Source organism: Balaenoptera acutorostrata, chromosome 8 (assembly GCF_949987535.1).
Source record: "Balaenoptera acutorostrata chromosome 8, mBalAcu1.1, whole genome shotgun sequence".
NCBI classification, from domain to species: Eukaryota; Metazoa; Chordata; class Mammalia; order Artiodactyla; family Balaenopteridae; genus Balaenoptera; species Balaenoptera acutorostrata.
The window spans coordinates 108,310,332-108,335,513 of NC_080071.1; the positions used below are offsets into that span (position 1 = coordinate 108,310,332).

Sequence of the window (25,182 nt, forward strand, 5' to 3'; positions counted from 1 at the left end):
TGGCACAGAGTGGGCACCTAAAGGCCTTCTGAGAACACAGGTAACGGGTATGTGAACGATGCTCTTTCTGCAGATGAGGGACAGGCTCAGAGGAGTCCAGTAACTTGTCTAAACTAAAACAGCGCCAGGGATGTCGAAGTCTGGAGAGGAGCTCTCTGAAACCTGTGTACTTTTCACCACACGCCACCTCCCAAGGTTACAGTCACATGGGGAAGATGGAACTCCAGTTACTGGTATCTTTTCTCAGTGGAACTGCACGCTAACTGGTTTACCCCCTGTGCTAGAAATGCCAGAATCTTTATCCAGCACGGAAGCATGTAGCGCTGAGGTCGGAACACTTTCCTCGGCCCGTCCTCCGTGGTGGGCACGCACACAGAGGCTGCTTCTAGGCTCAGCCCGTCACCTGACTGCACGTGTGACTGTACCACCTGTGTGCACCCGTCCCCTCGGGCACGGAGGCCCAGACATTGAAAACAGATCTATCACTGACCTTTGGAATTGGGAGAACTGACTGAGCAAGGCAGGAAGAATAGTAGAATAGTTAGGATGGGCTTCATGGGTTCTTCTTATAGCCAGGTTCAGGGCTGAGTAAGTGTGTACATTTGATTTTTATGAAGATGGAATTGGAAAAGAAAACAATTGAAAGGCCCTCTTTTCTATCTTAAAGTTTACTTTTGGTGTCTTTAGTTTACTTGGGTTTCTTTGGACAGAAGCGGGAATCGGGTTTGAGTGTGGCTCTCTGCGTTCAGGCACCCACAGCTAGGGCGGCTGTCACGGCGGTCCTAACAGCTGCCTGCACGTGCTGGCGGCCACGAGGCTGAGCCACAGGGTCGTGAGTCCGTGGTGCCCTTTCCAGAGAGGAAGGACAGCCCCGCCCTAGGGCCCTTTCCTGCGGGAGCACGCGCTCTGCCCTTTTTTGCTTCGTTGTTCACGGCACATTGGAACTTTGCTGCTACCCTTTCTCCCCGTCCTGCTCTTGAGTTCTCTGCTCATGACAGAGATGCCTGAGTGATCCTTGCCCCTGTGATGATGGTGAGCTTTGTGTCTTTGGTGGAAGCCACCCCGTCCAAAATGTCTCTCACCACCCCCTCTGCCTTTTCCCTGCTCTGCTGCCCTATGCTCTGGTCTTCCGCTGCATCACCCTTATCCCGGGTTATCTGTCATACTTGCATTTGCGAATGTGTTCTCTCTCTTCATAGTGCAGGTTGCCTGCGGGGCGGGCGGGGAGCCTGCGCTTTTGTTCTTCCTGTCTTCCCAGGGCCTGGCAGAGTGTCCGGAAGGGACTAGACCCTCCCGCAGTCACAGGACGGACAGAGGGACAAAGGAGGCAGGTGGTTGTCAAAGTCAGGCAGCCGCCAGCCTGCGGTCCTTCTGTGAATTTCTTCAAGGAGAGCAACGCTTTGCTCGTGCATTAGAACTTCAGAAAGAGGGTCTGTTCTCTCCTGCCATTCTCTCCTCATTCCTTTCCTCTCCTCCGTTTTTCTTCCCTCTTCCCCACCAGGTTCCTTTTTTGTCTCTTTCCTTTCTTCCCTCCCACTGCTGGGAGGAGCCCATTATCTGCTGGAAGGCAGTCTGCTGTCAGAGCACATTTTTGAGCCGGGCTGAGGGGCTGTGATGGGATCCCCCCGTGTGCCCAGAGGTGCCTGCGAGGCTGACTTTTGACCGGCGGCCAGAGGGGAGCGCGGGTGTCCGCGCTCATAAGCACCCTCACATGACGGTCTCCTCTGGCGTAACTGGGAAGCTGTTACGTGGGAATTGACTTGGGAGCTGGGGAGGGCTGCGGGGCTCAGGGTAACGGTGAGGTGGCCCCAGTGGCGGCCCAAGGTGACGGCCACGTGGTCTGTGCGCCCACGTGCCCTGTTCTTAGGGCCAGAAAATAGGCACATGATCAGTGTGAAGGACAGTTATCAGACAAGTAATTTCAGCAATAGGCTTGCAACTTACAAAAAGCCTCTCTGAGGATATCCTGCACCTTATGTAGTATAACTGTACTTACTTGTACTTTCTCCCCTTAAAATACACAGGCTCACAGCCTCCTGTGGTGTTGATATTGCCCTGAGCTTTCCTTTGCTGGCTTCCCGTTTTTAGCCTGCAGCTGGGTGGCCTCTACACCTGGCCAGGCATCAGAATGTCTGTCTTAGAAGCCCTTAGCTGGCAGTTACTCAGGGATGTTTACTTGGAAGGATCTCCAGATTCTTAAAATTCACAAAACTGTGAATTTTTGTTCATTACAATGGTTAATTCTTTCTTAGAATCTCTTTTTGAGCTGTCCTGAGCTTGACTGATCTGTGTTTCATGGGATTTAGTGTAATCCCTTGGTAATCCCTTTGATGATCTTGTTTCCTAGGAGAGAAGCCTGAAGGTAGCTAAACACTCATGGCCATGGCCGGAGAATACAAGAGTCAGTAGTGAATTGACTTAAACTTTCTACGGGGCTCTGTGCAGGGGCTGAAGCAGGAGGGATTCCAAGTTGTGTGAGGAACTGTCTTCTGCCCCCAGAGCACTGTGGCATCTGGAAGAGAGAGAGAATCACACAAATGACTGCTGATTTAAGCCTCCTGTGCCCTCTCCTCCTCTGGCCGAGTGACCTGGGGTTGGGTGGCTCGTGGAGGACGGTCCCAGGTCCCCGCTCTGTGACCCTCGTGGGCAGTAGGAGCGTGAGAGGGAGAGGCACCCCTGGGGCAGGCTCCTCCTGCGTTTCTCTCGCCCTGGATCTGTCCAGATTTTAAGGCACTAAAACTCCTATGTCTGGAAACGACGGTTCTTGGCAGAATGGAAAGCCACGTTTTCCGTCTGGCCATGAGTTCGTGGTTGCTCACCAGACCATGTTAATACGGGGACAGTTCAAGTCTTCCCCGAGCTCCGTGGCCAGCTCTTCCGGCAGGAAGGCTGGTCCATCCCCGTCTTCCCTACTTCACCCCCTGAGATACTCAGGATAATAAAGTAGCCATCTCTTTGCGTCCCTCCCTTTCGGTTGGTTCCAAGAATGAGTTTATAGTCTTTCTGAGGTGTGTTGGGAGATACTCTTCTTCAAGGTTGATCTTTTGTACCTGATGATTGCTGTCTCGCTGTGGGTTCTTTTCTTTGGGGAAGGCATCGTATTAACAGGATTAGTTTAAGTTGGGCCTTCACACTGGTCAGGAGACGCCAACTTCAGTAACTCAAACCGCTGGGCACGACTTGGCGACTGTGTCCTCTGCTTCCCAGCGGTTTGAGTTACTGAAGTTGGCGTCTCCTGACCAGTGTGAAGGCCCAACTTAAACTAATCCTGTTAGTTTCTTTCTCCCAAGATGGGGACAGTTCCAGAACGGTGGGGCTCCTGGACCCGTCTGTGTGCAGAGGGCCGCTGGGTAGTTTGTTCCCTGTCCCTTTCCCCTCCTCCGTCTGTCCGGAAGGCGTCTTTGGAATGTGTGCTCTCTCACAGTGTGTTAACTCAGCATGACGGTCTACAGTGTTCCTGAAGCGTGTAGGCTGTGCACCCATTTAAAGCATTTCACGGTCCCAGTTCACGTGAAGTCCTCCGGTATCGGACACAAATGATGGAGTGAGTCACGTCAGAGGGTGGGGCGGGGTCACAGGGAATCCTTCCTGGCTGATTCGGCCCTGTTCTATGTGCCCCTCTTCTGTACCCACTTGGCATATCCTGTGCGTGCCTTTAGCAAAGCGTCACACTGAGTCATAACTGCTGCGGGTTGTCTGTGTCTGTTTCCCACGCTGGACCGTGAACTCCAGGATGAGAGCCACGCCTTCCTGTCTGCATCCCACCTCCCAGCAGAGTACTGGGCACAGAGGTGTCCTTGGTAAATGAATGCAGAAGAGACGAAGGAAGGAAGCTGCACGTGGTGTGCTCTTAGTATTCTGAGGAGGTGTCCTCTCCAGTAACCCCCGCTCCTGCCCCCCGCCCCGCCCCCCAAGGGGGGGAGTCCACTGCCTATGGGCATCCATCCAGTTTTGTTACAGAAGCAACAAAGGGGGTATTCTGAGACCACATCACCTCCCAGGTGACCCTGTGCCTTGGACTTGAACTTCCAAGTCACAGGCAGGCCGTGGAGGGTTTAGAGAATTTAAAAGTTGGTGCCACTTGGTGGAAGCAGATTCTTAATTTAGTTTTTTTCCTTTACCTTATAAATGACACATTTATTTCCTGTGACCCTGAGAAAATTGTCGTTGAGACCATCCCAAGGCTTCTTGACAAGGGGGCAGGTGGATCCTTCCATTTTGGAACCAGCTCTACAGAAGGGAGTTTGAGGCCTTCTTCTGTTTCTCAAAAATGTCCCTACATTTCTTTTACTGTATAACCTGAATTCGTTCTATGCCTTTTATAAGAGCATTAAAAGAATTCTGTTCCTCTAAAATATGACACAAATGAACTTATCTACTAAACAGGAACGGACTCACAGACATAGAGAACAGACTGGTGGTTGCCAAGGGGGAGGGAGGTGGGGGAGGGATGGGATGGGAGTCTGGGATTAGCAGATGCAAACTGTTATATATGGAGTGGATAAACAACAAGGTCTGGGCTTCCCTGGTGGCGCAGTGGTTAAGAATCCTCCTGCCAATGCAGGGGACACGGGTTCGAGCCCTGGTCCAGGAAGATCCCACATGCCGCGGAGCAACTAAGCCCATGCGCCACGACTACTGAGCCTGCGCTCTAGAGCCCACGAGCCACAACTGCTGAGCCTGCGCTTTAGAGCCTATGAGCCACGACTACTGAGCCCGTGTGTGACAACTACTGAAGCCCGTGCGCCTAGAGCCCGTGCTCTGTAACAAGAGAAGCCACCACAATGAGAAGCCCCTGCACCACAATGAAGACCCAATGCAGCCAAAAATAAATAAATAAATAAATAAATTTATAAAAAGACAAAAAACCAACAAGATCCTACTGTGTAGCACTGGGAACTATATTCAGTATCCTGTGATAAAACCACAATGGGGTAGAATTTTTTAAAAAAAGAATGTATGTATATGTATAACTGAATCACTTTGTTGTACAGGAGAAATTAACTCATCATTGTAGATCAACTGTTCTTCAATTAAAAAAAAAAGAATTCCATTCCTAGTTCTTCAGCTCCATCCACATATTTTTGAAAGGTTGCTTTTTTGTACTCAGAGCATCACAGAGTGACAGCGTAACAGCTGCTGTTTGTTGAGCAGCTGGAGTTTTCCTGCCTTTACGTATATTCTGTCTAATCTGTGTGACACCCCCTTAAAGTAGTACAGAGAGTCCCTTGATTATAAATGGTACACCTCCACTCCAGGTATATAAGTAGAAAGGAGGATTAATTGGCTCGGGTAACCGAGGGGTCTTGTTTTGTCCCCAGGCACACAGACGCAGCGTTGGCCTCCGCTCTCCCCCGACCTCTGCTCTGCCTTCTGCTTGCTTCCTGCTTCCCGCTTCCCTCTTCCCTCTTAGGCCGGGGCCTCCGTTCTTTTGGCTGCAGCAGTGCTAGGCTGCCCTCCACCCGGCCTCAATCCTGCAGAAAGACAGGCTCTGCCGTGACTTAGGTGGCAGGTGGAGCAGAGCCTCTGGGTCCTGCCCAGCCCCGAGGCAGGGCTGTGGTCACGGGGCGGGGGGGGAGGGGTCCCCCAGGTCTGTCGGAGCTGGCAGTGGAGAAGGGCTGCCTTTGGATGATCCCTGTTGGTGGGCAGTATCACCCTTTTTTCACAGACAGGGAAACAGAGCCAATTTCCATTCTATTAAACCTCTTTTTATTTTACTTTAATTAATTAAATAAAGGGGAAGCAGGTTTATTTAGAGAGATACACGTTGCATAGGCAGAAGGCAGACTCCGTTTTTAAACCCTCTTTTCAGCCTCGAGGTTGGCCTTGATGGAGGTGCAGGCCGGTGGCCGGTGGCCCTGCGCGGGGACAGGCTCGCTGCCCAGCGCCCGCTGTGCGTTCCTCCCCCACGAGGCCGGCCGTGGGCTCTGCCGCGTCTCTCCTGAGCTGCTTGTTGTCGCCTGCTCACAGGCTGTAGAGCAGCGGCCGGCACGTTGTCCATCCGGCGCCGAAGAAGAAGCGCGCCCTGACCTGCGCGGGGAGGGCTCATCAGTTGTCCCCGGCGGCGCCGGTGTCGGCGCCGCTTTGCTCTGGGTCCTCTCACCTCTCCTTTGCCTCTCCAGCTTCTGGTCGTGTCTGCCCCAGTTGCTTCCTCTTTTCGCTCCCTTCTTAGGGGATGAGTAAGCCTGAACTGAATTTTCTCCTTGTCTTCCCATCTTGGCCCCCACCCTCTCCCCGACTCATCTGCTCTGCGGGCGTCGGGTGGACATGCGCGCGGCCGAGGGGCGGAGACTCGTCCTGGGCGTTGAGCTCGCCTGCGCTGCAGCTCTGCTCTTCTGCGCGGACAGTGGGCGACTGCGGCCGTAACACACTTTCAGCGCCCTCGTCGCTCCCCACACTTTCAGCGCCCTCGTCGCTCCCGTCGCGCCGTGTCCGGTTTTTGTTCTGTGAAATGTGCCAGTGTTTCCCGCAAGGTTAAAGCTTTTCTACGCCTTGGGCTCTGAAATGCCTAAAAAGCATTTAATTTTGTACGCAGGGCAGAGGAAGTTCTGTTTCAGAATATGGATATTGAAGGGTGTTCGTCTCTGAGCACTGCTAAGTAGGACTGGTCCTAGTTAGTACTGATGCCGAAAGCTCAGCTTCTCTGTGCACCGGCGCCAAATCGAATCCCAGAGACAGTGTTTCAGGGTGAAGTGGAAAAGAATAGCTTTACTGCTTTGCCAGGCAGAGGGGGACACCGTGGGCTCCTGCCCTCAAAACCGTGTGTGCCAGGCTGGGAGGATGTGATGAGGGGTTGTATAGCAATAGTTCAAGGGTGGTGTTGCTGTTCACATCCGCCCTCTGGAACTCAGGGAAGGTCATGGAGGCTGGAGTCTTGCCTATGAGAAACGGGCGACAAAAAGGCTTTCATGCCCAGAAGCCCCTCAGCCGTCCTTCTTGGTTTCACTGCTGGTCCATACTGACTGGGTCTGGGGGGGCACACTTACCCCACTCCCCGTATTTTGACAGAGAGGAGCGTAGGAACTTTGTAGAGAAACAGCCTTTTACCCAGCCACCCGCTGCAGACCGTGTGGTTTGCACCTTCGTGCCTCTCTAGGCACCGTCCAACTTTGGTTAAAAGTCAAAGCTGGTGAGGACAAATGGGCGAGAAATACAGTTTGGATCATGAGCAAAGTAACTTTTCATAAGTCTTCTGATCCGTGAACATGAGCTGTCTTTCCATTTATTACGTCTTTAATTTCTCTCAATAACGTTAGCAGTTTTCAGCAAACATGCTGTAACGTAACTTTTGTTAAAGTTACTCCTAAGTATTTTTTCTTCCTTGATGTTATTGTTAATTGTTTTCTTAATTTCATTTTTGGGTTCATTGCTGACGTATAAAAATACAATGGATTTTTCTATTTTGGTTTAATATTCTGTGACCTCTCTGAACTCATTTATTAGTGCTAATAGTTTTCTTAGGGAATTCCTTAGAACTTTCTATATACAAGATTGTGTCATCTGTGAATAGAGATCATTTTAGTTCTCCCTGTTTACTAATTGTCCTGGCTAGAACCTGTAGTACAGTGTTGAACAGAAGTGGTGAGAGCGGGCTTCTTGTCTTGTTCCTCATCTTAGGGGGAAAGCATCTAGTCTGTCACCGTTAAATAAGACGTTTACAGTGCTTTTTGTACTTTGTAGCTGGTCTTCATCAGGTTGAGGGAGTTCCCTCCTAGTCCCTGTTTGTGACGTTTTTAGCATGAAAGGTTTCTTTCCCCCCCAGTATTGTTAATTACTTTTATTGCATCTGTTGAGCATGTGTTTTTGTCTTTTAGTTTATTAATATGATGTATTAAATTAAGTTTTATATATTAAACCAACATTCCATTCTTGGGATAAATCCTACTTGGCCGTGGTGATAGTTTTTTTATATGTTGCTAGCTTTGGTTTGCTGATACTTTGTTGAGGATTTCTATGTCTGCGGCCGTAAGAGTTACTGATGATTCCGTGTTTAAGAAATTATCTGGGGCTTCCCTGGTGGCGCAGTGGTTGAGAATCTGCCTGCCAATGCAGGGGACACGGGTTCGAGCCCTGGTCTGGTAAGATCCCACATGCCGCGGAGCAACTAGGCCCGTGAGCCACAAATACTGAGCCTGCGCGTCTGGAGCCTGTGCTCCGCAACAAGAGAGGCTGTGATAGTGAGAGGCCCGCGCATCGCAATGAAGAGTGGCCCCCGCTTGCCGCAACTAGAGAAAGCCCTCGCATAGAAACAAAGACCCAACACAGCCAAAAAATAAATAAATAAATAAATAATAAATTTTAAAAAAATTAAAAAAAATATTATCTGAAGTAAGTAATTTTCGTAAGTAAGCAAAGGCCTGTTGTAAAAATTAAATAAAATAATGCACAGAAACTACCGAGCACAGCGCTCAGCACACAGCGGCCAGTCTCCGTGAATTGCCCTTTTTGTGTGGTGGTCGTTTGTGATCACAACTCACATCCTAGGATCTTGAGTCAGGCACACATAGACTTGGACCCTGGCTTCACCCCCTCTTCGTTATTAACTGTGTGACTCTAGGCACTTGTACCTGGATGCGTTAAGCTTTTCCACCTTTCACGTGGAGTCGTGATAGTGCTTCCCTCTTAGGGTGGTCAGGAGCATTTGATGAGAATAGGCAAAGCCCCAGACACGGGGCCTGGCACGCAGTTGTGTGCAGACCTAGGTGTGCATTCACTGTTGCTGCTTTTAAACACATGACTGCAGTGGTGTTATGAGGGTGAAAGATTTGAAATAATCGAGCTATCTATAAGCGATTGATCAAATGTTATATATGTGAGCAGTGTAATCGTAGTCTTTAAAATGGATTAGACTGATACGGAAAAAATATCTACTAAATATTGTTAGTGGGCAAAACAGTTTTTGTTCCATATGTGTGTGCATAATGGTAGGTTTATGCATTGAAGTCTGGAAGTGCATATATATCGGTTGTGAACAGTTTAATTTTGGGGGGTTGTGATTGATATAAGAGGGCTTTGACTTTTAATTTTTAAATAGGTATATGTTTTATCAGAAAAAAGGAATAAAGATTTCTGACTGGTAGGACATCGGGAAGGTTAAAAAAACTTTTAGGGTTGTATTTACCTTACTTTCTTCATTTTCCCTCAGATATTTTCAAACTTTGTTTGACTATATTATCTAATGAAGCCTTATACATTTTTAAAAGTAATAAAAGCTTCTGAAAAGGATACATGAAGAATGGTTTGCATCCATTCACAAGTTTTGACTTCTTTCCTGCGGACTGCCAGAGTTAAATATCTGATTGCCCTACTGCGTGTTGGCCCAGGCTCTGGTGTAGGTGTTAGGGATTCCAGAAGAATGTGTCTGCTCCAGGGGCAGAGAGACAGAACAGATCTGCCCACAGCTCATCTCAGGGGGAGTCGGGGTCAAAGGGACACGTATGGCTGTGCAGCCCAGAGCAGGACAGGGCCGGGCAGGCTCGCAGAGGATGGTGTGTTCAGGGTTACACAGGAGTGTGTTTGGCGTAGGGGGCCGTCGGCCATGGCTTAGAGCTGTGACAGATCAAGACAAGATACTCGGGGATATGTACGGAAAGCGGCCTGCCTTTGGGCTTATTATCGTGTCTCCGCGCAGCTTTCTCTTGGGAATGCTAATTACGCTCCAGTTACGAGGCTGCCACATTTCTCATTCGCTTGGAGGAGAATTTCAGTAACAGGGAGTGGGTGAAGCTGAAAGCCTGTTGGGGTATCAGCTTCCACAAAGTGACCCTGACACAGGGAGCTAGTTGTCTTTATAAAGAGAACGAACGAGGCACTTTCTCCCCATTGGACCTGCGTGGGTCACAGCCTGCCTCAGGGGAAAAAAGAGGAAGAGCTTGGTGGTTTAGGTTCCGGCCTCCCTGGCAGATGGACAACGGGACAGACACCTCTTAGTTTCTGTGACATTTTGTTCGTCCTCATAGATGAGTGTATACATTTTCTAAATGGACAGTATGATCCAAAACGTGTAATTCCAAGTTCTAAACACCAAACTTGAAGTCAGTCTTTAGACTGATATGTTCTTCTGCCGCTCCTGGACCTGAACCCCTAGTCACAGTGTTGTGTGATGGTCTGTGTGACGACTTTTGACCTAGAGTCTGTGTGTGGCTTGTTACTTTGTATCATCCCCGATCCAGCCTGGTTACAGCTCAGTCCTGAGGCCGCCGGGGCTCTGCCGGCCCTTCCTTAGGGGGTTCAGAATGTGGGTCAGTTGAGGCTGATGGAGGGACTGCTTCTGCCCGGCCTGTGCCGGCCCTGGCCGCTCGCCAGCCTCTGTCCAGCATCTGGACCACAGTTCAGGACTTCAGTACAAGTTCACAGGCTTACTCAGCTTTGAGAACTAGGCTGGTTTGCTGCTAAGTCCACGAATGACTGTGTGTGCTCTCTGGACTTTTAATTTTTTCAAAAGGTTCTCTTCTGTGTTTTAAAATCTCTATTGTATCAATAGTTCTTTGGGGCACACTATTTTACTGCTGTTTTTCACTTCACGATGCCTGCCTGCTAATTGGGTTACCAGGAGTGGGGTGATTGAGAGTTGGATGAAAATTAGCGTCACACTGTAGAAATTTCACGCGTTATTTTTAAATGTCTTGTCCCAATGCTGTAGAAGGGGGAATGGAACTGGGGTGATTTTTAAGAGATTAAAGGAACCGAAGGCGCCAATGAGCTTATGCCAGGTTTCTACCCCAGGCTGTCACATGAGAGAAGTGACCCTCAGAATGACAGTCTTTGCAGTGGTGCCAGGAGATAGAATTAATTATTTCTTTGGGCTCAGGGAGAACTGATCCTTCTCTAAGAACGTTTTCTGTGTAACAGATGTTGTCTTAATGTGTGAAAAGTTTTAAGTTGATGTAATAGCAAAAGCTTGCATAGCTAAAAATACTCATTCTCACACATGTGTTTGCCTTAGTTAAAGCTCTAGAAAAAGAGGCTATATTCTAACAGATGTCTGCTTAGCTGAAAAGCCTAAAGAAAATGGGAATTTAAGTGACTCGTAGAGTTCAGTATGGATTGATTTAGTTGAAAGATACTGAAACATACTAGACCCAGAGACCACGAGACCCCTCACCCTGGACTGGATCCCGAGTGTGTCTCCTCTGTGACCGAGTGCGGCGGCAAACACAGCTCATTTGTCCGGGTCAGGAACGGCACCTTCTACGTAAGAGAAATTTAACCCCAGTTAACTGAAACTGGGTACCTTTCTGAGGGCCTAACCCCCTTTTGAATTTGATTTTAATTTCTGGGTGTCCCAAAAGCTGGGAACCAGAGGGCAAACTTATTTTTAGACAGTGTGTTAGTTTTCAAATAATAGGCTCAATTGACTTTTATCCTCCAAACACCTCTCTGGGCATATTTAACCTGGTAAATGACTACACCCTTGTTCCTGTTCCCCTGAATTTCTAACTCAGATAGAAAATGTGAATTACTTTCTCTGTTAGCACATGGATCCCATGAACAATCACGTAATCTTGCTGGTGCAGCGTCGTGGTGATGGGCACGCGGTAACTGCGCTGTTAGGTTGGGACACGTGATTTGACCCCTGCACTGGGTTCTGAGCCTTGTGGGTTCGGGGTGTTTTCTATCTGCGTGTTTGCTTTTTATAGTTTCTGTTTAGCTGTCGGGCTTTCAACTGTCACTTTTCATTCACATCACTGTGCTTAACTCCTGTGTTCCATCCCCCTTTCTCGCTATTTCTATATTTAGTTGCTTCTAATCTGTTTAGAAAATTCAATAAGTAGGCCCGTTAGATTTGTTTCCAAAGGGGAAGTAAAGAGGCTGAGTCGGGACTGTTGGAGCTCAGTTTTAAAAAACCTCCCACTGGCTGCCTTTCCCCCTTCCCTTCCTTGGGGGCTGTTTCCACGCCGACACTGGTGATGAAGCAGCTGTGTCCTCAGTGCAGCAGACGTAATGTGACATCTGCAGTGAACGTGGACAAGTTGTGATTAACTTTGAAAACTACAAGCTCTTTGAGGACGAATCTGAACCGCTTCCATTCTCTTCATACTTGCGCAGTTTTCTCTTTGGCATCCCTTACAGCAACATATATACTAACCGCCTGGATATCCGCATGCCGACATAGATGCTTTCTCTGGCCGTGAGGTTATCGTCCTGTAACATGAGAATATAAAAAGAATGGGGACCAAATGTTGAGTATTTTATTTTTGCCTTAAATAGTCAGTTATCTTTTACAGTAGTTAAAATATGAGAAGAAAGTCTTATATTTATCCACATATTTACTATCACCAATGATCTTCATTTCTTAATGTAATTCCAAGTTTCCATTTGTTATCATTTTCCTTTTGCTTGAAGATCTTCAGCATTCCCTGGAGTGCTGGTCTGCTGGTGATAAATTCCGTTTTTTGTTTGTCTGAGTAAGTTTTACTTCAGCCTCTGTTCTTAGAAGATATTTTTGCTGGATGTAGAATTCTAGGTGAATACTTTCCTTTCACCATTTTCAAGATGTCATTCCGTTGTCTTCTGGCACACGTGGTTTCTGATGAAAGCTGTTGTCGTTTTGTTCCTCAGTATGTAATGTGTCTTCTTCCCTCTGGCTTCTGCTGGCAGTGCAATTTCACGTGTGTCAGCCTGCTGGATATCACCCTACAGGTCTCTGAGACTATTCCTCTTATTTCTTTTCTTTTTCAGCCTTTTCTTTGTCTCTGTGCTTAATTTTGGTTAAATTTTATTGCTGTGTGTTTAAATTCTCTCATTTTCCCCTTCTTTTGCAGTGTCTAATCTGCTTTGGATCCCATTTCAACGATATTTTCATTTCAGCTACTGTGTTTTCTTAATTTCTAGAAGTTCCATTTGGTCCTTTTAAAACACCTTCCTTTTCTCTCATTATGTCTGTGAGTTCCTTTAATCCTTGAACACAGGTGTAGCAGTTTTAATGTTCCTATCTGCAGGTTCCATCATCTCTGTCATTTTATTTTTGGCTGTGTTGGGTCTTCGTTTCTGTGCGAGGGCTTTCTCCAGTTGCGGCGAGTGGGGGCCACTCTTCATCGCGATGTGCGGGCCTCTCACTGTCGCGGCCTCTCCCGTTGCGGAGCACAGGCTTCAGACGCGCAGGCTCAGTAGTTGTGGCTCACGGGCCTAGTCGCTCCGCGGCATGTGGGATCTTCCCAGACCAGGGCTCGAACCCGTGACCCCTGCATTGGCAGGCATTCTCAACCACTGTGCCACCAGGGAAACCCCCGTTTATGAAATTTTGATTAGATGTTGTGTGTTGTGACTGTTACATTGTTGAGCATCTGCGTTTTGTTTCAGTCCTTTAAAGAGTGTCATGCTTTGTTCGGCAAAGCAGTTGAGTTACTTGCACATCTGTCTACCATCCTTGAGACCTGGCCCCACTTCTAGGCTTGCTCTCTCTGGGGTCTCTACTGCATGCCTCCAGTGAGTCACCGAGAGCACCCCAGCTCTGGTGCTCGAGCATCTTCCTACCTTGTGTGGACTTCGGGGGTTGTTCAGTGTACAGTCTCCTGGCCATTTTTTGCCCTCCCTTAGGGCATCTCACTCACACGCGCGTGGCCCAGAACTTAAGGCATGCCTAGAGCTCTCTTTCTGTGTGGCTCTCTCTTTTCCAGCACTCGGCCCTGCCTCTCCCAGCTACCTGGCCCCCCCTGGAGTCTGGTCTTCATTTTCTCCACTTAGCAAGGCTGTCAGGTTCCCTGGCCTGGGTGGCCTGGGAATTGCCTCCAGGCAGGAACTTGGGGGTGATTGTAGAGCTCACCTTGTTTGTTTCCCTTCTCTTGAGGCATCTCAGCTCTGCCCTGCCTGTTGTCCTGTCTGAAAGTAGTTGTTTTACATATTCTGTCTGGTTTCTCATAAGAGGTTAGGTCCTTGCTAATGCATCATTGCTGCAAGTGGAAATCCCAGGAATTCCAGCGAAATCGGCCCATTGAAAATAATTCTCAATAACTGAACGCACTTCTACATGGCATGCCTGCCTGTGTTAGAAAGACAAAGCTAAACACAATTTACATGCGTTTTTGAGAGACGCGTAGTCGTGGTCGTGTCCCCCACTCACTATTTACCTTCCCCACAGCCCCGGGCTGTCACTGTTCTGAGCGGAGTAATGACACAGTCCCGCAGCGTGGCCGCGTCATGACAGCGGTGCACATGCTCTCGGGGTTCCTGTCGGCGCTCAGGGGGTGACCTCGTCCTGTACTTCAGACCACGTTTTACGCTTGCAGGGGCCTTGTCAGTGTGCTCTACAGTGTAAGAATCACTTCTGAATCCACGTGGGAAGTCTGTGCTCATAGACCACTGAACGCCTGAATCAGCAGGACCTTGCTGTGTGGATTACAGCACAGCTTGCCGAGGCGATGGGGAATGTAAAGGCGTGATGAGGGAAGCTGTTTGCACAGGCATCTGCATTTGTGAGGATATGGTTCCTCCCTGACTGTTGAATAAAAGAAACCTTGTGATTTGAAGGGGGTTGTTGGTGAGGTGTAAGGAACGTTAGCGTCCTGAGTAGACACAAGACTTGGCTGTTGATAGTTCAGCTGAGAAGCAACTAGATCAAGAAAAACAGGTTATTTGTATCTGTTTTATGGTCAGCAGTTATTTACTTCAGACTTTCTGGTAAAAATCTAATGCCCTTTTCAGAAATCATGAATATTGCCGGCTACGGACATCAGTTTTCTCTTTTTGTTTTTAATGACTCCTAAGTTCTTTGTTTAGCCCCTGAATGACCCACGCATGCTCTGTAAAGTGCATCATGAGAGCTTTAATTTTTGTGCCATCAAAATGCTTTTCTTAAGTATGCTCATTTTTACAAGCCCAAAGATGGTTTTCTCTTTTTAAATTTTAAATGCAACTTGAGGAATATTGGTTGGATTTCCTGCTGTTTAGAAAATTTAGAAGTTAATGCACTTATGAAAAAATGCTCATCTTCACTAAGAGAGGAATGCAACAGTAAAGAAGAGGCTTGCTTTTGTTTTTTTATATATTCAGCATTGGCAAGGGTGTGGCAAGATAGGCCCTTCTTTGAATGTCCAGGAAAAGTATGTATTTATATGAGCTTTCTGAAGATAAGTTTGGCTGTACCCATCAAAAACTTTATTATACTCTCTGACCCAGTAATCTTGCTTCCAGGAATTTTTTTTTTTTCTTAAAATTATTAGAAGTTCAAACAAAGATGCAGGTAGAAAGGTATCTGTTGCAATATTATTTCTAATGGTAAGTTATTAGAATCACCCTAGATGTCTCACAATGAAAGTATTTTTCATTTGTGCCATTTTCCAATTGCAAAGTACCATGGAACCCTGAAAATGGTGTTTATGAAGAATGTTTCATCATGTGATAAAATGGACATATTTGAAATACACAGTATCCAAAAATGAAATACTCATGTTAACTATTAAAAAAATGCATGAGAGAATGGTCAGAAATATGTCAAATTGTTAAAGTAACTGCTCCTAGGTGGTAGTTTTATGAGAGGTTATTTTCTTCTTTATGGTTTTCCTGTTTTCCAGAATTGGGGTGGAGAGCATTCCAGATGTGTGAAAGCAAACAGGATGTTTGTAGCTGCATTCTGGGCTCACCTAAGGCTTTTTTCTAGACCTGGATGGGCACCTCAGATTCCAAAAGAGTTGGCAAACCATTCATTTCTAAGACTAGTTGCTGTTTTCAGTTCAGGTGAAAAAGTACTTAAAAATGAAAACAAAACGCAAAAAACGATTTCTGTGCTTATTCTTCAGATAAAAATTTTGATGATGAGGATTCTGTGGATGGTAATAGGCCTTCTTCCGCCAGCTCTACGTCATCCAAAGCTCCAGCAAGCTCCCGCAGAAACGTTGGCATGGGGACCACCCGCAGGCTCGGCTCATCCACTCTCGGATCCAAGTCTTCAGGTAGGACCGAGCCCAGTGTGGTACTGCGGGGTCAGCTCTGCCGGCGTTTAAAACCAGACGTGCATGATACTTGCCTTGTGCGTCCTTAAGAGGTGAAGTAATTCTGTTGGCAGTACGCTTCCACTGGCTCTTCTTGAATTAAATTAGTTCTCTGCTGTGGATGCTGATAAGCTGGTAGGCTGTAAGTCTGAGCTGCTGTGTTGCCACGTTTGCTGAGGCAGAGCCTCTTGGCGCATGAAGCCAACATAGAGCAGAGCACGTGGTACCCTGATGGCCTCGGGCTCCAGCCATGCCTGACACTACCAGGGGGCCTTTCAGCCATTTGCTGTGTATCAAGACGAGACTGTTCGGGCTTCCCTGGTGGCACAGTGGTTAAGAACCCGCCTGCCAACGCAGGGGACACGGGTTCGAGCCCTGGTCCGGGAAGATCCCACATGCCGCGGAGCAGCTAAGCCCGTGCACCACAACTACTGAGCCTGCGCTCTAGAGCCCGCGAGCCACAACTACTGAAGCCCACACGCCACAACTACTGAGCCCGCATGCCTAGAGCCCGTGCTCCGCAGCAAGAGAAGCCACCGCAATGAGAGGCCCGTGCACCTCAACAAAGAGTAGCCCCCGCTCACCACAACTAGAGAAAGCCAGCGTGCAGCAACAAAGACCCAACACAGCCAAAAATAAATAAATAAAATTAAAAAAAAAAAAAAAGAAAGAAAGAAAGAAAAGACTGAGACTGTCCAGAGGTCAGATTGTACCTTATGTGTTTAAAATGTACTTTGTTCCTGTAGGGATGCCAAATTAGTGAGTGGTAAGGATTAGCTCCCTGAGGCTTTGAAAATTGATTTATAAGGATTTCTTCCCTAATCCCCCTCCTGCCCCATCCCCCAGTTTAGACAGTTTTGAGTCCTTGTTATAGACAGGTTTCATTTTGCTGTCACGTTTTAAATTTACATGCAAATTACCTACTTTTTAAAAAAAATGTTATTGAAGTATAGTTGATTTACAGTGTTGTGTAAATTTTTTACTGCTAAACAAATCACATAGCTGCTGCTCTTAGAACCGTGCGTACTGTTACCACTGGGCTTCTGGCTCGGCCGGATGAGCTAAGGTAAAGCCGCAGTGAGGACCAGCTTTAGAACGCCACCTCCTCCTGCGGGCCTCTCTTGCTCTCTGTACCAGCCCCGGGCGTGGTGTCCTGACTCCGCGGCTCAGCGCCCTTGCAGCCTCTGCACAGCGTCTCTCCGTATAGAGGGAGCTGTGCTGATGGCAGAGAGAAGAGCTGGCCTCATTTCTTACATTTTTCTTACATTTTTACATTCTTACATTTTTCTTGCTCTTCTTAGTTCCTTCTAATCTTTTACTTTTTGGTTCCTTAAAAATTTTTTTGTTGTTGTTAAAGAGCTTAAATTCATACAACATGAAATCAACCATTTTAAAGGTAACAATTCAGTGGCATTTATTATCTTCACAGTGTTGAGCAACCACCACCTCTGCCTGGTTCCAACACAGTTTCATCCTGCAAAAGAAGACCCTATCGCCTTTAAACAGTTCCTCCCCATTCCCTCCTTCCCCAGCCCATGTTTTGTCTTTAGGCATTTAGCTATCTAGAAAGGTCATAGAAATGGAGGCATCCAATATGCAGTCTCCTGTGTCTGGCTCCTTTCCCTTGGCATAATGTTTTTGAGGTTCGTCTCTGTTGGAGCATGTATCAGTACTTTTTTAAAAAAATTAATTAACGTATTTATTTTTGGATGCGTTGGGTCTTCGTTGCTGCGCACGGGCTTTCTCTAGTTGAGGCGAGCAGGGGTTACTCTTCGTTGCGGTGCGCGGGCTTCTGATTGCAGTGGATTCTCTTGATGCGCAGCACGGGTTCTAGGCGTGCGGTCTCAGTAGTTGTGGCTCGTGGGCTCTAGAGCGCAGGGTCAGTAGTTGTGGCGCATGGGCTTCATTGATCCACGGCATGTGGGATCTTCCCGGACCAGGGCTTGAGCCTGTGTCTCCTGCATTGGCAGGCGGATTCTTAACCGCTGCGCCACCAGGGAAGCCCTGAACAATCTTCCTAATGCGTTTTCTTGATCCGTTTTTGAGTAGCATCCATTCCCCAGACGAGGCTTAGAAATTTTCTGCGTCATCAGACCACTTCTTTTCCTTCCCTTCCCTCACCGTTCCCCTTGCACAAACCCGACCTATGTAGATTGTGCAGAGGTACCAACCCTGACTTCCCCTCAGACCTGATCCTGTCCTTTTCCGTTTCGTCTAACGGCGTAGTCGTGAGTTTCCCTGTTGGCTCCGCGTCAGATGCCTCGGGCCCAGGGACTGTGCTTGGCCCACGAGTCCTCTTCGGTATGTGGTGCCAGGCCTCACGCAGAGGAGAGCTCAACTCAGCACCCATCTGCTCGGTGGGACGCAGGCCTAACCCAAAGCAGACACAGAGCTCCACTCGCAGTGTGTTACTGTTGTCTGTTTGTAGTTTGCTTGTGAAGGCAGAGTAACAGTCATCAAGAGTGATGACACGTATTTACCACTGTAACGAGTTGTCTTTAAAGCCCTTTCTGTCTAGGTGGTCCATGAGGACCTCAAACTCCAGATACCTTGTCTGCTAAGAAGCTCTAGAAAAGCACTTGGACTAATCAATATAAATCATTAATGAGGGTTACAGGGATGACTGTAGATAACCATTTGGAAACCTTTATTATGAAGAAAAAACATCTGATAAAATGTCACATGATTTTCATATGTGAAGTGACGCTCTTATTAGCAAACAGAAAAAGCTTTCTCCCAAATGATAGCAATTATAACAACTTTTAAGTAACAGAGCATCTTACAGCAACTTCGTGGGGTCAACTTGCAACTGACATGTACATGAAAATTGACAATTATCATGAGTTAAAGGAAATGGAAATGTTTTTTTCCTTTTTTCTTTAGAAATAATGTTTGGAGACCAATATGAAGTTGAGATGAAACTGTTAAATTCTTGAGAACTTATTTGAATGTTTCACAAAATTGCTAGATTCCTAACAATGACATAATTTCATTTATTCCCTGAAGAATTAAAATTTCTATCATATGTTTATTTGGAATCTTTGAAAAGACTTATACATGAATACAGTATAAACCATCTAAATCCTTTAAAGGCTAGACTGGCCCTCCTTAAGCAAGTAGTGTCTTTAAATGGTTTTAAGCTAACATATGTGACACTGTAAAATTACTGCACTTCATCTTAATATTGAAAGTCTGTAATGCTTGTCAGTGCCACAAAACTCTAAACTTAATAAGACTTAAAAAATAGTTACAGATCTTCCAGAACATAATTTTGATTTTGTGTGTTCAGACTCCTCCAGTGCACATCGTTTACATTTTAAGAACTGCTCTTTTTTATAGCTGCGAAAGAGGGGGCTGGTGCTGTCGATGAAGAGGACTTTATTAAAGCATTCGATGACGTGCCTGCGGTCCAGGTGAGGGAGGGTGTTTGGTCTGATTAAAGACAAGGGTGGGCTGATTCTTCAAGGTTCGCTTTTCAAGTGTGCGACATGCGGAGTTTCTTACCAGGTAGGGTAATTCTGCCTGTCAAGCCCACAGGAGATCTGAGGTTGCAGACCAGGAAATGAAGAGCGAAAGTCACGGCCCAAGATGACCTTTCAGTAAGAACTGAGGGAAGTAGCTTGCTCCTGCAGCGAGGGTGTGGGTCAGGTCACGTAAAAGAGGGGGAAATGAGGGATTAGGTTAGAAGAGAGAACACAGAAGCATGCTTATATGTAGGGATTTTCCTCAGAAAGAAAAGTTTGTAAAGTTGAAGGATTTGGGTGTCTGAAAACTACAAAAAATGGTCTCATAAAATCTTAGTCTATTCCACCCTGATGCTCCCCCTAAGTACCACCTGCCAGATGCGGCGGACTTGCTTGCCAGAAGCTGGGGTACAGCCACGCTGTTCAGACTGCCCTGTGCCTCAGCACTGTCTCTTGTTGATCGGGTGTCCGTGCTCTGGATTCCTGCAGCGCTTAATGTCTGTGTGAATCCCTTGTCACCTGCTGCTTGGTCGCCGTGTGTGTGTATAAAGCAGATAACAGGTGTTTTAGGCTCAGGACCATCCTTACGTCCTTGACCTTCCCAGCATGCCTCACTCTTGGTTGTTTTTTTTTTCCCCCCCCTCACTGTCTTGTGAGTAATACGTGAGGATAAATGAGAGAGCAGACCTGAAAGTATTCAAAGTTACAAGTACAGACGTTCTTGCTGTATTGCGCTTCGCTTTGTTGTGCTTCACGGATACTGCAGTTTTACAGACCGAAGGTCTGTGGCCACCCTGCGTCGAGCACGTCTGTTGGTGCCCTTTTTCCAACAGCGTTTGCTCACCTCGTGTCTCTGTGTCACATTTTGGTAATTCTCACAATATTTTCAAACCCTCCATCAGCAAAAAGATTACAGTTCACTGAAGACTCAGAGGATGATTAGCATTTTTTAGCAAGAAAGTATTTTTTTTTTTATTTATTTATTTTTTATTTACGGCTGTGTTGGGTTTTCGTTTCTGTGCGAGGGCTTTCTCTAGTTGTGGCAAGCAGGGGCCACTCTTCATCGCGGTGCGCGGGCCTCTCACTATCGCGGCCTCTCTTGTTGCGGAGCACAGGCTCCAGACGCGCAGGCTCAGTAATTGTGGCTCATGGGCCCAGCTGCTCCGCGGCATGTGGGATCTTCCCAGACCAGGGCTCGAACCCGTGTCCCAGGCATTGGCAGGCAGATTCTCAACCACTGCGCCACCAGGGAAGCCCAGCAAGAAAGTATTTTTAAGTTAAGGTATGCACACTTTTTTTTTTTTTTTTTTTTAGACATAATGCTATTGCACAGTTAATAGACTACAGTCTAGGAGACCAAAAGAATTCGTGTGACTTGCTTCATTGCGATATTCACTTTATCACAGGGGTCTGGAGGCGACCCGGCAATGTCTCCGAGGTCTTCCTGTATAATGTGGTGTTACAAAAAAACGCTAAGAGTAATCAATGACTTGTGCATCACTGCCAGTTCCCCAGTGGGCTTTTTTCTCTTTTGTACATGAAATTATCTGTTAACTTATAGTAAAGCCATATTTGAGGCAAGGTTATCCATACATGGACATCGGATCTAGTCGGTATACGTTCACAGCAGGAAAGAAGCTCAGTCTAAGACAAACGTGACTAGATGTTATCTCGAAGGCCCTTCTGAAAAATGAAATAATTTCTTTTACTGTGCTTACTAAGTGCCCTTGACTTCAGGTAATTAAGGAATACTCTTTGTTGTTCTGTAAATTTTCTCCTATTGATTGTAAATTAATTCTGCTTACAGATTTACTCCAGCCGAGACCTTGAGGAGTCGATAAACAAGATTAGGGAAATACTCTCTGATGACAAGCACGATTGGGAGCAGAGAGTAAATGCTGTAAGCCACTGACTGTGCGATTACATTTGCATTCGATATTGACATGGTCTGAATACTTTGTTACGAAATTGGGGTGCAGCTGTGATGAATTTTAAGTAGTAAATATTTTAAATGTAAGCTTCCATATTTACACGTTGCCTTTTTAGTAGATTACTTCACTTCTGTTCTTCAAACATGCCAGCTTCTATCTTTTTGTGTATCCTGTACTTTTAGCAGAGACCTACCTGTGGTACGACCGCCGCTCCTACCTCAGTAAAGATGTAATTCTGTGACCATTGGCCAGGAAAGCGGCTTTTTAGTGATGTTTTCAGTATGTGTCTCTCTATCCCTTGCTTTCTTCACAGCACTTCTGCCCCCTCTGTTTTTAAAAGTGGATTAATGAAAAGAAGTGGGCCGAACATTAAAGGGCAGGGGCATTAAGTGAAGGCGTGTCTTTTCTGAGGAGAGCGATCGTGCGTTGGTTGTCTGGCAGGAAGAGGGCTGGGAACACTGCTGTGTGTCTGTTTCGGATGCACACTAGCCCTTTAGTAAAGACACAGCGGCGCGTACTGTGCAAAGGCTGTAGCGTCACTTCTTCCTGTGATTCACTAAGTGAATGGCGGTTGGAGTGGGGTGTGGGGAAGGTGAGCTCAGGGAAGGAGCTTCTACAGGCTGCAGTGAGGGTTTAGTTACCCTATCCTTAGCATCACAGCATCTGTAAGCCACTAAACTGTTTCCCATTAAAAAGTACGCTTTACAGAAGAATTGTAATCCATTTGTCACAGACACTAATTTTAAAAATTATTAGTTCTTATTTATGGTACCTAGATACATCAGCAACGAGTTAGTTGGCTGAATTCATTTTGGAAAACTCTCTATCATTTAACTTTGATGTTGATCTCTAATATTTGATGGCTTCTATTGTTTTGTATATTCTGTTCTAAGAATTGTTTTGTCTGTCTCTTCGTTTTCTCCATCCCCTTAGCTAAAAAAGATTAGATCTTTACTTTTGGCTGGTGCTGCTGAGTATGATAACTTCTTCCAACATTTGCGTCTTTTGGACGGAGCCTTTAAACTATCGGCTAAGGATCTGCGGTCTCAGGTAGTGCGGGAGGCTTGTATCACCTTGGGGTAAGGATTGCAATGCTCCCGATTCTCACATCATAAAATAGCCTCATGACGGTGCTTCAGAGATGGTTCATTGAATACACCCACTGGGTCTCTTTCACGGAACTTTCAACTGGTCTCCAAGACCCATTCCAGTTACGCTTCTGTTAGCACTTTTACAATAGTTCCTGACCAGTTATGTTAAGTCTGACAGATTTTAAATTTTATTCAGTGACTTAGCTCTGAAGCCTCTATTTTAAACTTGAAGCAGTTATTAATAATATGGAAAAATGAAATTTTGTATACTTTTGTCCTCAGCCTTTTCACTGATTTTGCTGGCAGGTGATAGCATGATTATTAGAATGTTTGTTTCTAGAAGAGTACTGTAGCTATAAGGTTAAAGGCATGTACTGCGGGGAAATTTTTTTTTATCCTCACTAAACCTGTATCAGTATCTAAAACTTCTGTCTTAGAAAATATGTTAGAATATCAGAGCAGCAGCAATAGTAAGGTGGCTTTGCAGCTGTTGAAAGTTTTGACCTCAGACACTGAAGTGTGAATGTTGTATGTTAAAAATAAACAGCAAAAAGAAAAAAGGGGGGTGAAAGAGCTTTTTCATATTTGTGTTTTATTAGTATGTGACTAATTTGTTTTTTGCTATTTTAAGAGTAATTAGTTGGAATTGATTTATTTATTAAAAAAAAAAGAGCAGACTCTTGGGCTAGTGGCTATTTGCGAAGTCCTCTATATGCACATTGGAAGTATTTGTAGAGTATTTTACTTAGACCTTTGTACTTTATCCTTAGATAACTTTACATGAAGGCTCTAAAATGTTAAGAGGGTTATGTGCTACACTGTTGGCAAGAACTATGACTTCAGTTCAGTGTTCATTTCTGGTTATAGGCATCTGTCATCAGTGCTGGGGAACAAGTTTGACCATGGAGCTGAAGCCATTATGCCAACGATCTTTAATTTAATTCCAAACAGTGCCAAAATTATGGCCACCTCTGGTGTTGTAGCTGTTAGGTTAATCATTCGGGTGAGTATATTTTGGGGCCGTACATACAGTAAGCAAGTGGTAAATGTTGCTGGTTGATAAGCAGTTATCAGAGACATTTTTCATTTGAGTGAGTATGTATGTGGAATAATACCGTACGTACAACATTGGCCTTTTTATCCCACGTAACTATCGCACGTGAGCCTTTTACGTTCCCTAGTGTGAACTATGGGTGTGATGTATAGTTAACTGAGGTGTTGCTCTTCCACCGTCATCGGTTTTAAACGTTTGAACACGGGTGTCTGCTTCTGAGTTTATACCCTGTTCTTTATGTGTCCAGGTATCACTTCTGTTCTTCCCTCCTTAATCCCCAGCCGTTCCATTTTAGGTATTTGTGCTTGTGGTTTTGTTATTCGCCAGACATTTTATTTAAATAATTGTACCTAAGCCCAGAAACAAAATGTTATCTTCAGTTAAGTTTTCAAAACACTCATTTACTTAAATCCAAGTAATTAGCCAAGTAATTCACGTGCAGGTTTTCAGTAAAACCTAATAGTTCACAAAGGCTTAAAAAGGTCTTCGCATCACCTTCTCCCCACTGTCAAGTCCCTTTTCCCCAGAGGCAACCCTTGAAACTGGGTCTTGATGTTAACTGAAATCTATCCAGAATATTCGTGATTACTGTGGGTGGCTTACTTCATATTATTTGTAGTTCTTACCTGTTTGCACTGCCTACTTCAGGTATTAAACCAAAAGCCGTTATCAGACATTTCTGTTGAAATAATATTAAACTATATTGGCCTGCTGACTGCTTTTTACTCATTCAGATCTCTACTGCTCAGGTAATTTAGACTTCATACCAGTGATTTGTTTTGATTTTAGACTTACTTACTTGTCATCATGTTGCCTGTTTTGGCTCTGTAAATTCTGTCATGCCCTTTGGCAATATCCAATAGAAGTCTTTCTCCTTTTTAAACTCAGTGAAATTCTAATCTGAATATGCGGGTGCTTTAGGTAGGTTAGTAAGGAAGTGGTTGTCTTAGCTTTGCATTTTCAAGTGTTCGCCTCTGATTTTTGTTCTCTTCCGCAGCACACACACATCCCTAGGCTAATACCCATCATAACAAGCAACTGTACCTCCAAGTCTGTCGCCGTTAGAAGGTAAATTTTTAAAGAATTTTTCTCATTAGTTTTGAATTGTTTAAAAACCGAAACAAATTTCAAATTTACCTCCATGCAAAAAAGTTTATGTTTGAAATGGTTAATATGATTTACGATTGCTGTGATAGATGCCTTTGGACTGAAGGCTCATGATCTCAGTTGTCTGGAAAGCTAATTTGGAAGGCCTGTTACTTCTGTCTGTGTGGGTAGTGTGAGAGCGAGTGTGTGTGTGGGTTATGTGGGAGGGGCGGGGGGGAGGGGGAGTGTACCCCCTGCGCATTTTCTTCCTGAGATGGTCACTCTGCCTCTGTCATTGCTCTGCCCCATTCCCTGAGTGAAGGCCATGGCTGCCCGCCTGGAAGAAACATTGTGAAGCTCAGCGGCCGTTATTTATATTAGCGTAGATAGCAGGAGGTGTGTGTTGTTTGCTGCTTCTGGTGTGATTCCTGGCACTCTGAATCCTCACGAGTCATGCTTGTGCTGCTGTCACAGTGACTGCACGTCGCTACTCAAATTTATCACCACAGGCTAGAACGGTTCAATGCTAGGGACCGAAGTGTTACCCCCTGAGCTTCTTATGTTGAGGGGAGGCCTCGGTGGCCTGCGGAGGCTTTGTCTTGGGTCCTGCTGAGCTGCCCCAGCCCA

General features: G+C 46.1%; 1 protein-coding gene across 2 annotated transcripts in view; it reads left to right on the forward strand.

The window, feature by feature from the left end:
• The window catches only part of CLASP1 (cytoplasmic linker associated protein 1), a 264,971-nt gene that overhangs the window by 130,455 nt on the left and 109,334 nt on the right, over positions 1–25,182 (forward strand). For both annotated transcript variants that reach the window (XM_057550862.1, XM_057550863.1), the window contains 6 exons: positions 15,738–15,890; positions 19,269–19,342; positions 21,201–21,293; positions 22,258–22,403; positions 23,283–23,418; positions 24,467–24,537. In XM_057550862.1, coding sequence (XP_057406845.1) covers positions 15,738–15,890; positions 19,269–19,342; positions 21,201–21,293; positions 22,258–22,403; positions 23,283–23,418; positions 24,467–24,537 — 673 coding nt within the window. The remainder of the gene's footprint in view (positions 1–15,737; positions 15,891–19,268; positions 19,343–21,200; positions 21,294–22,257; positions 22,404–23,282; positions 23,419–24,466; positions 24,538–25,182) is intronic.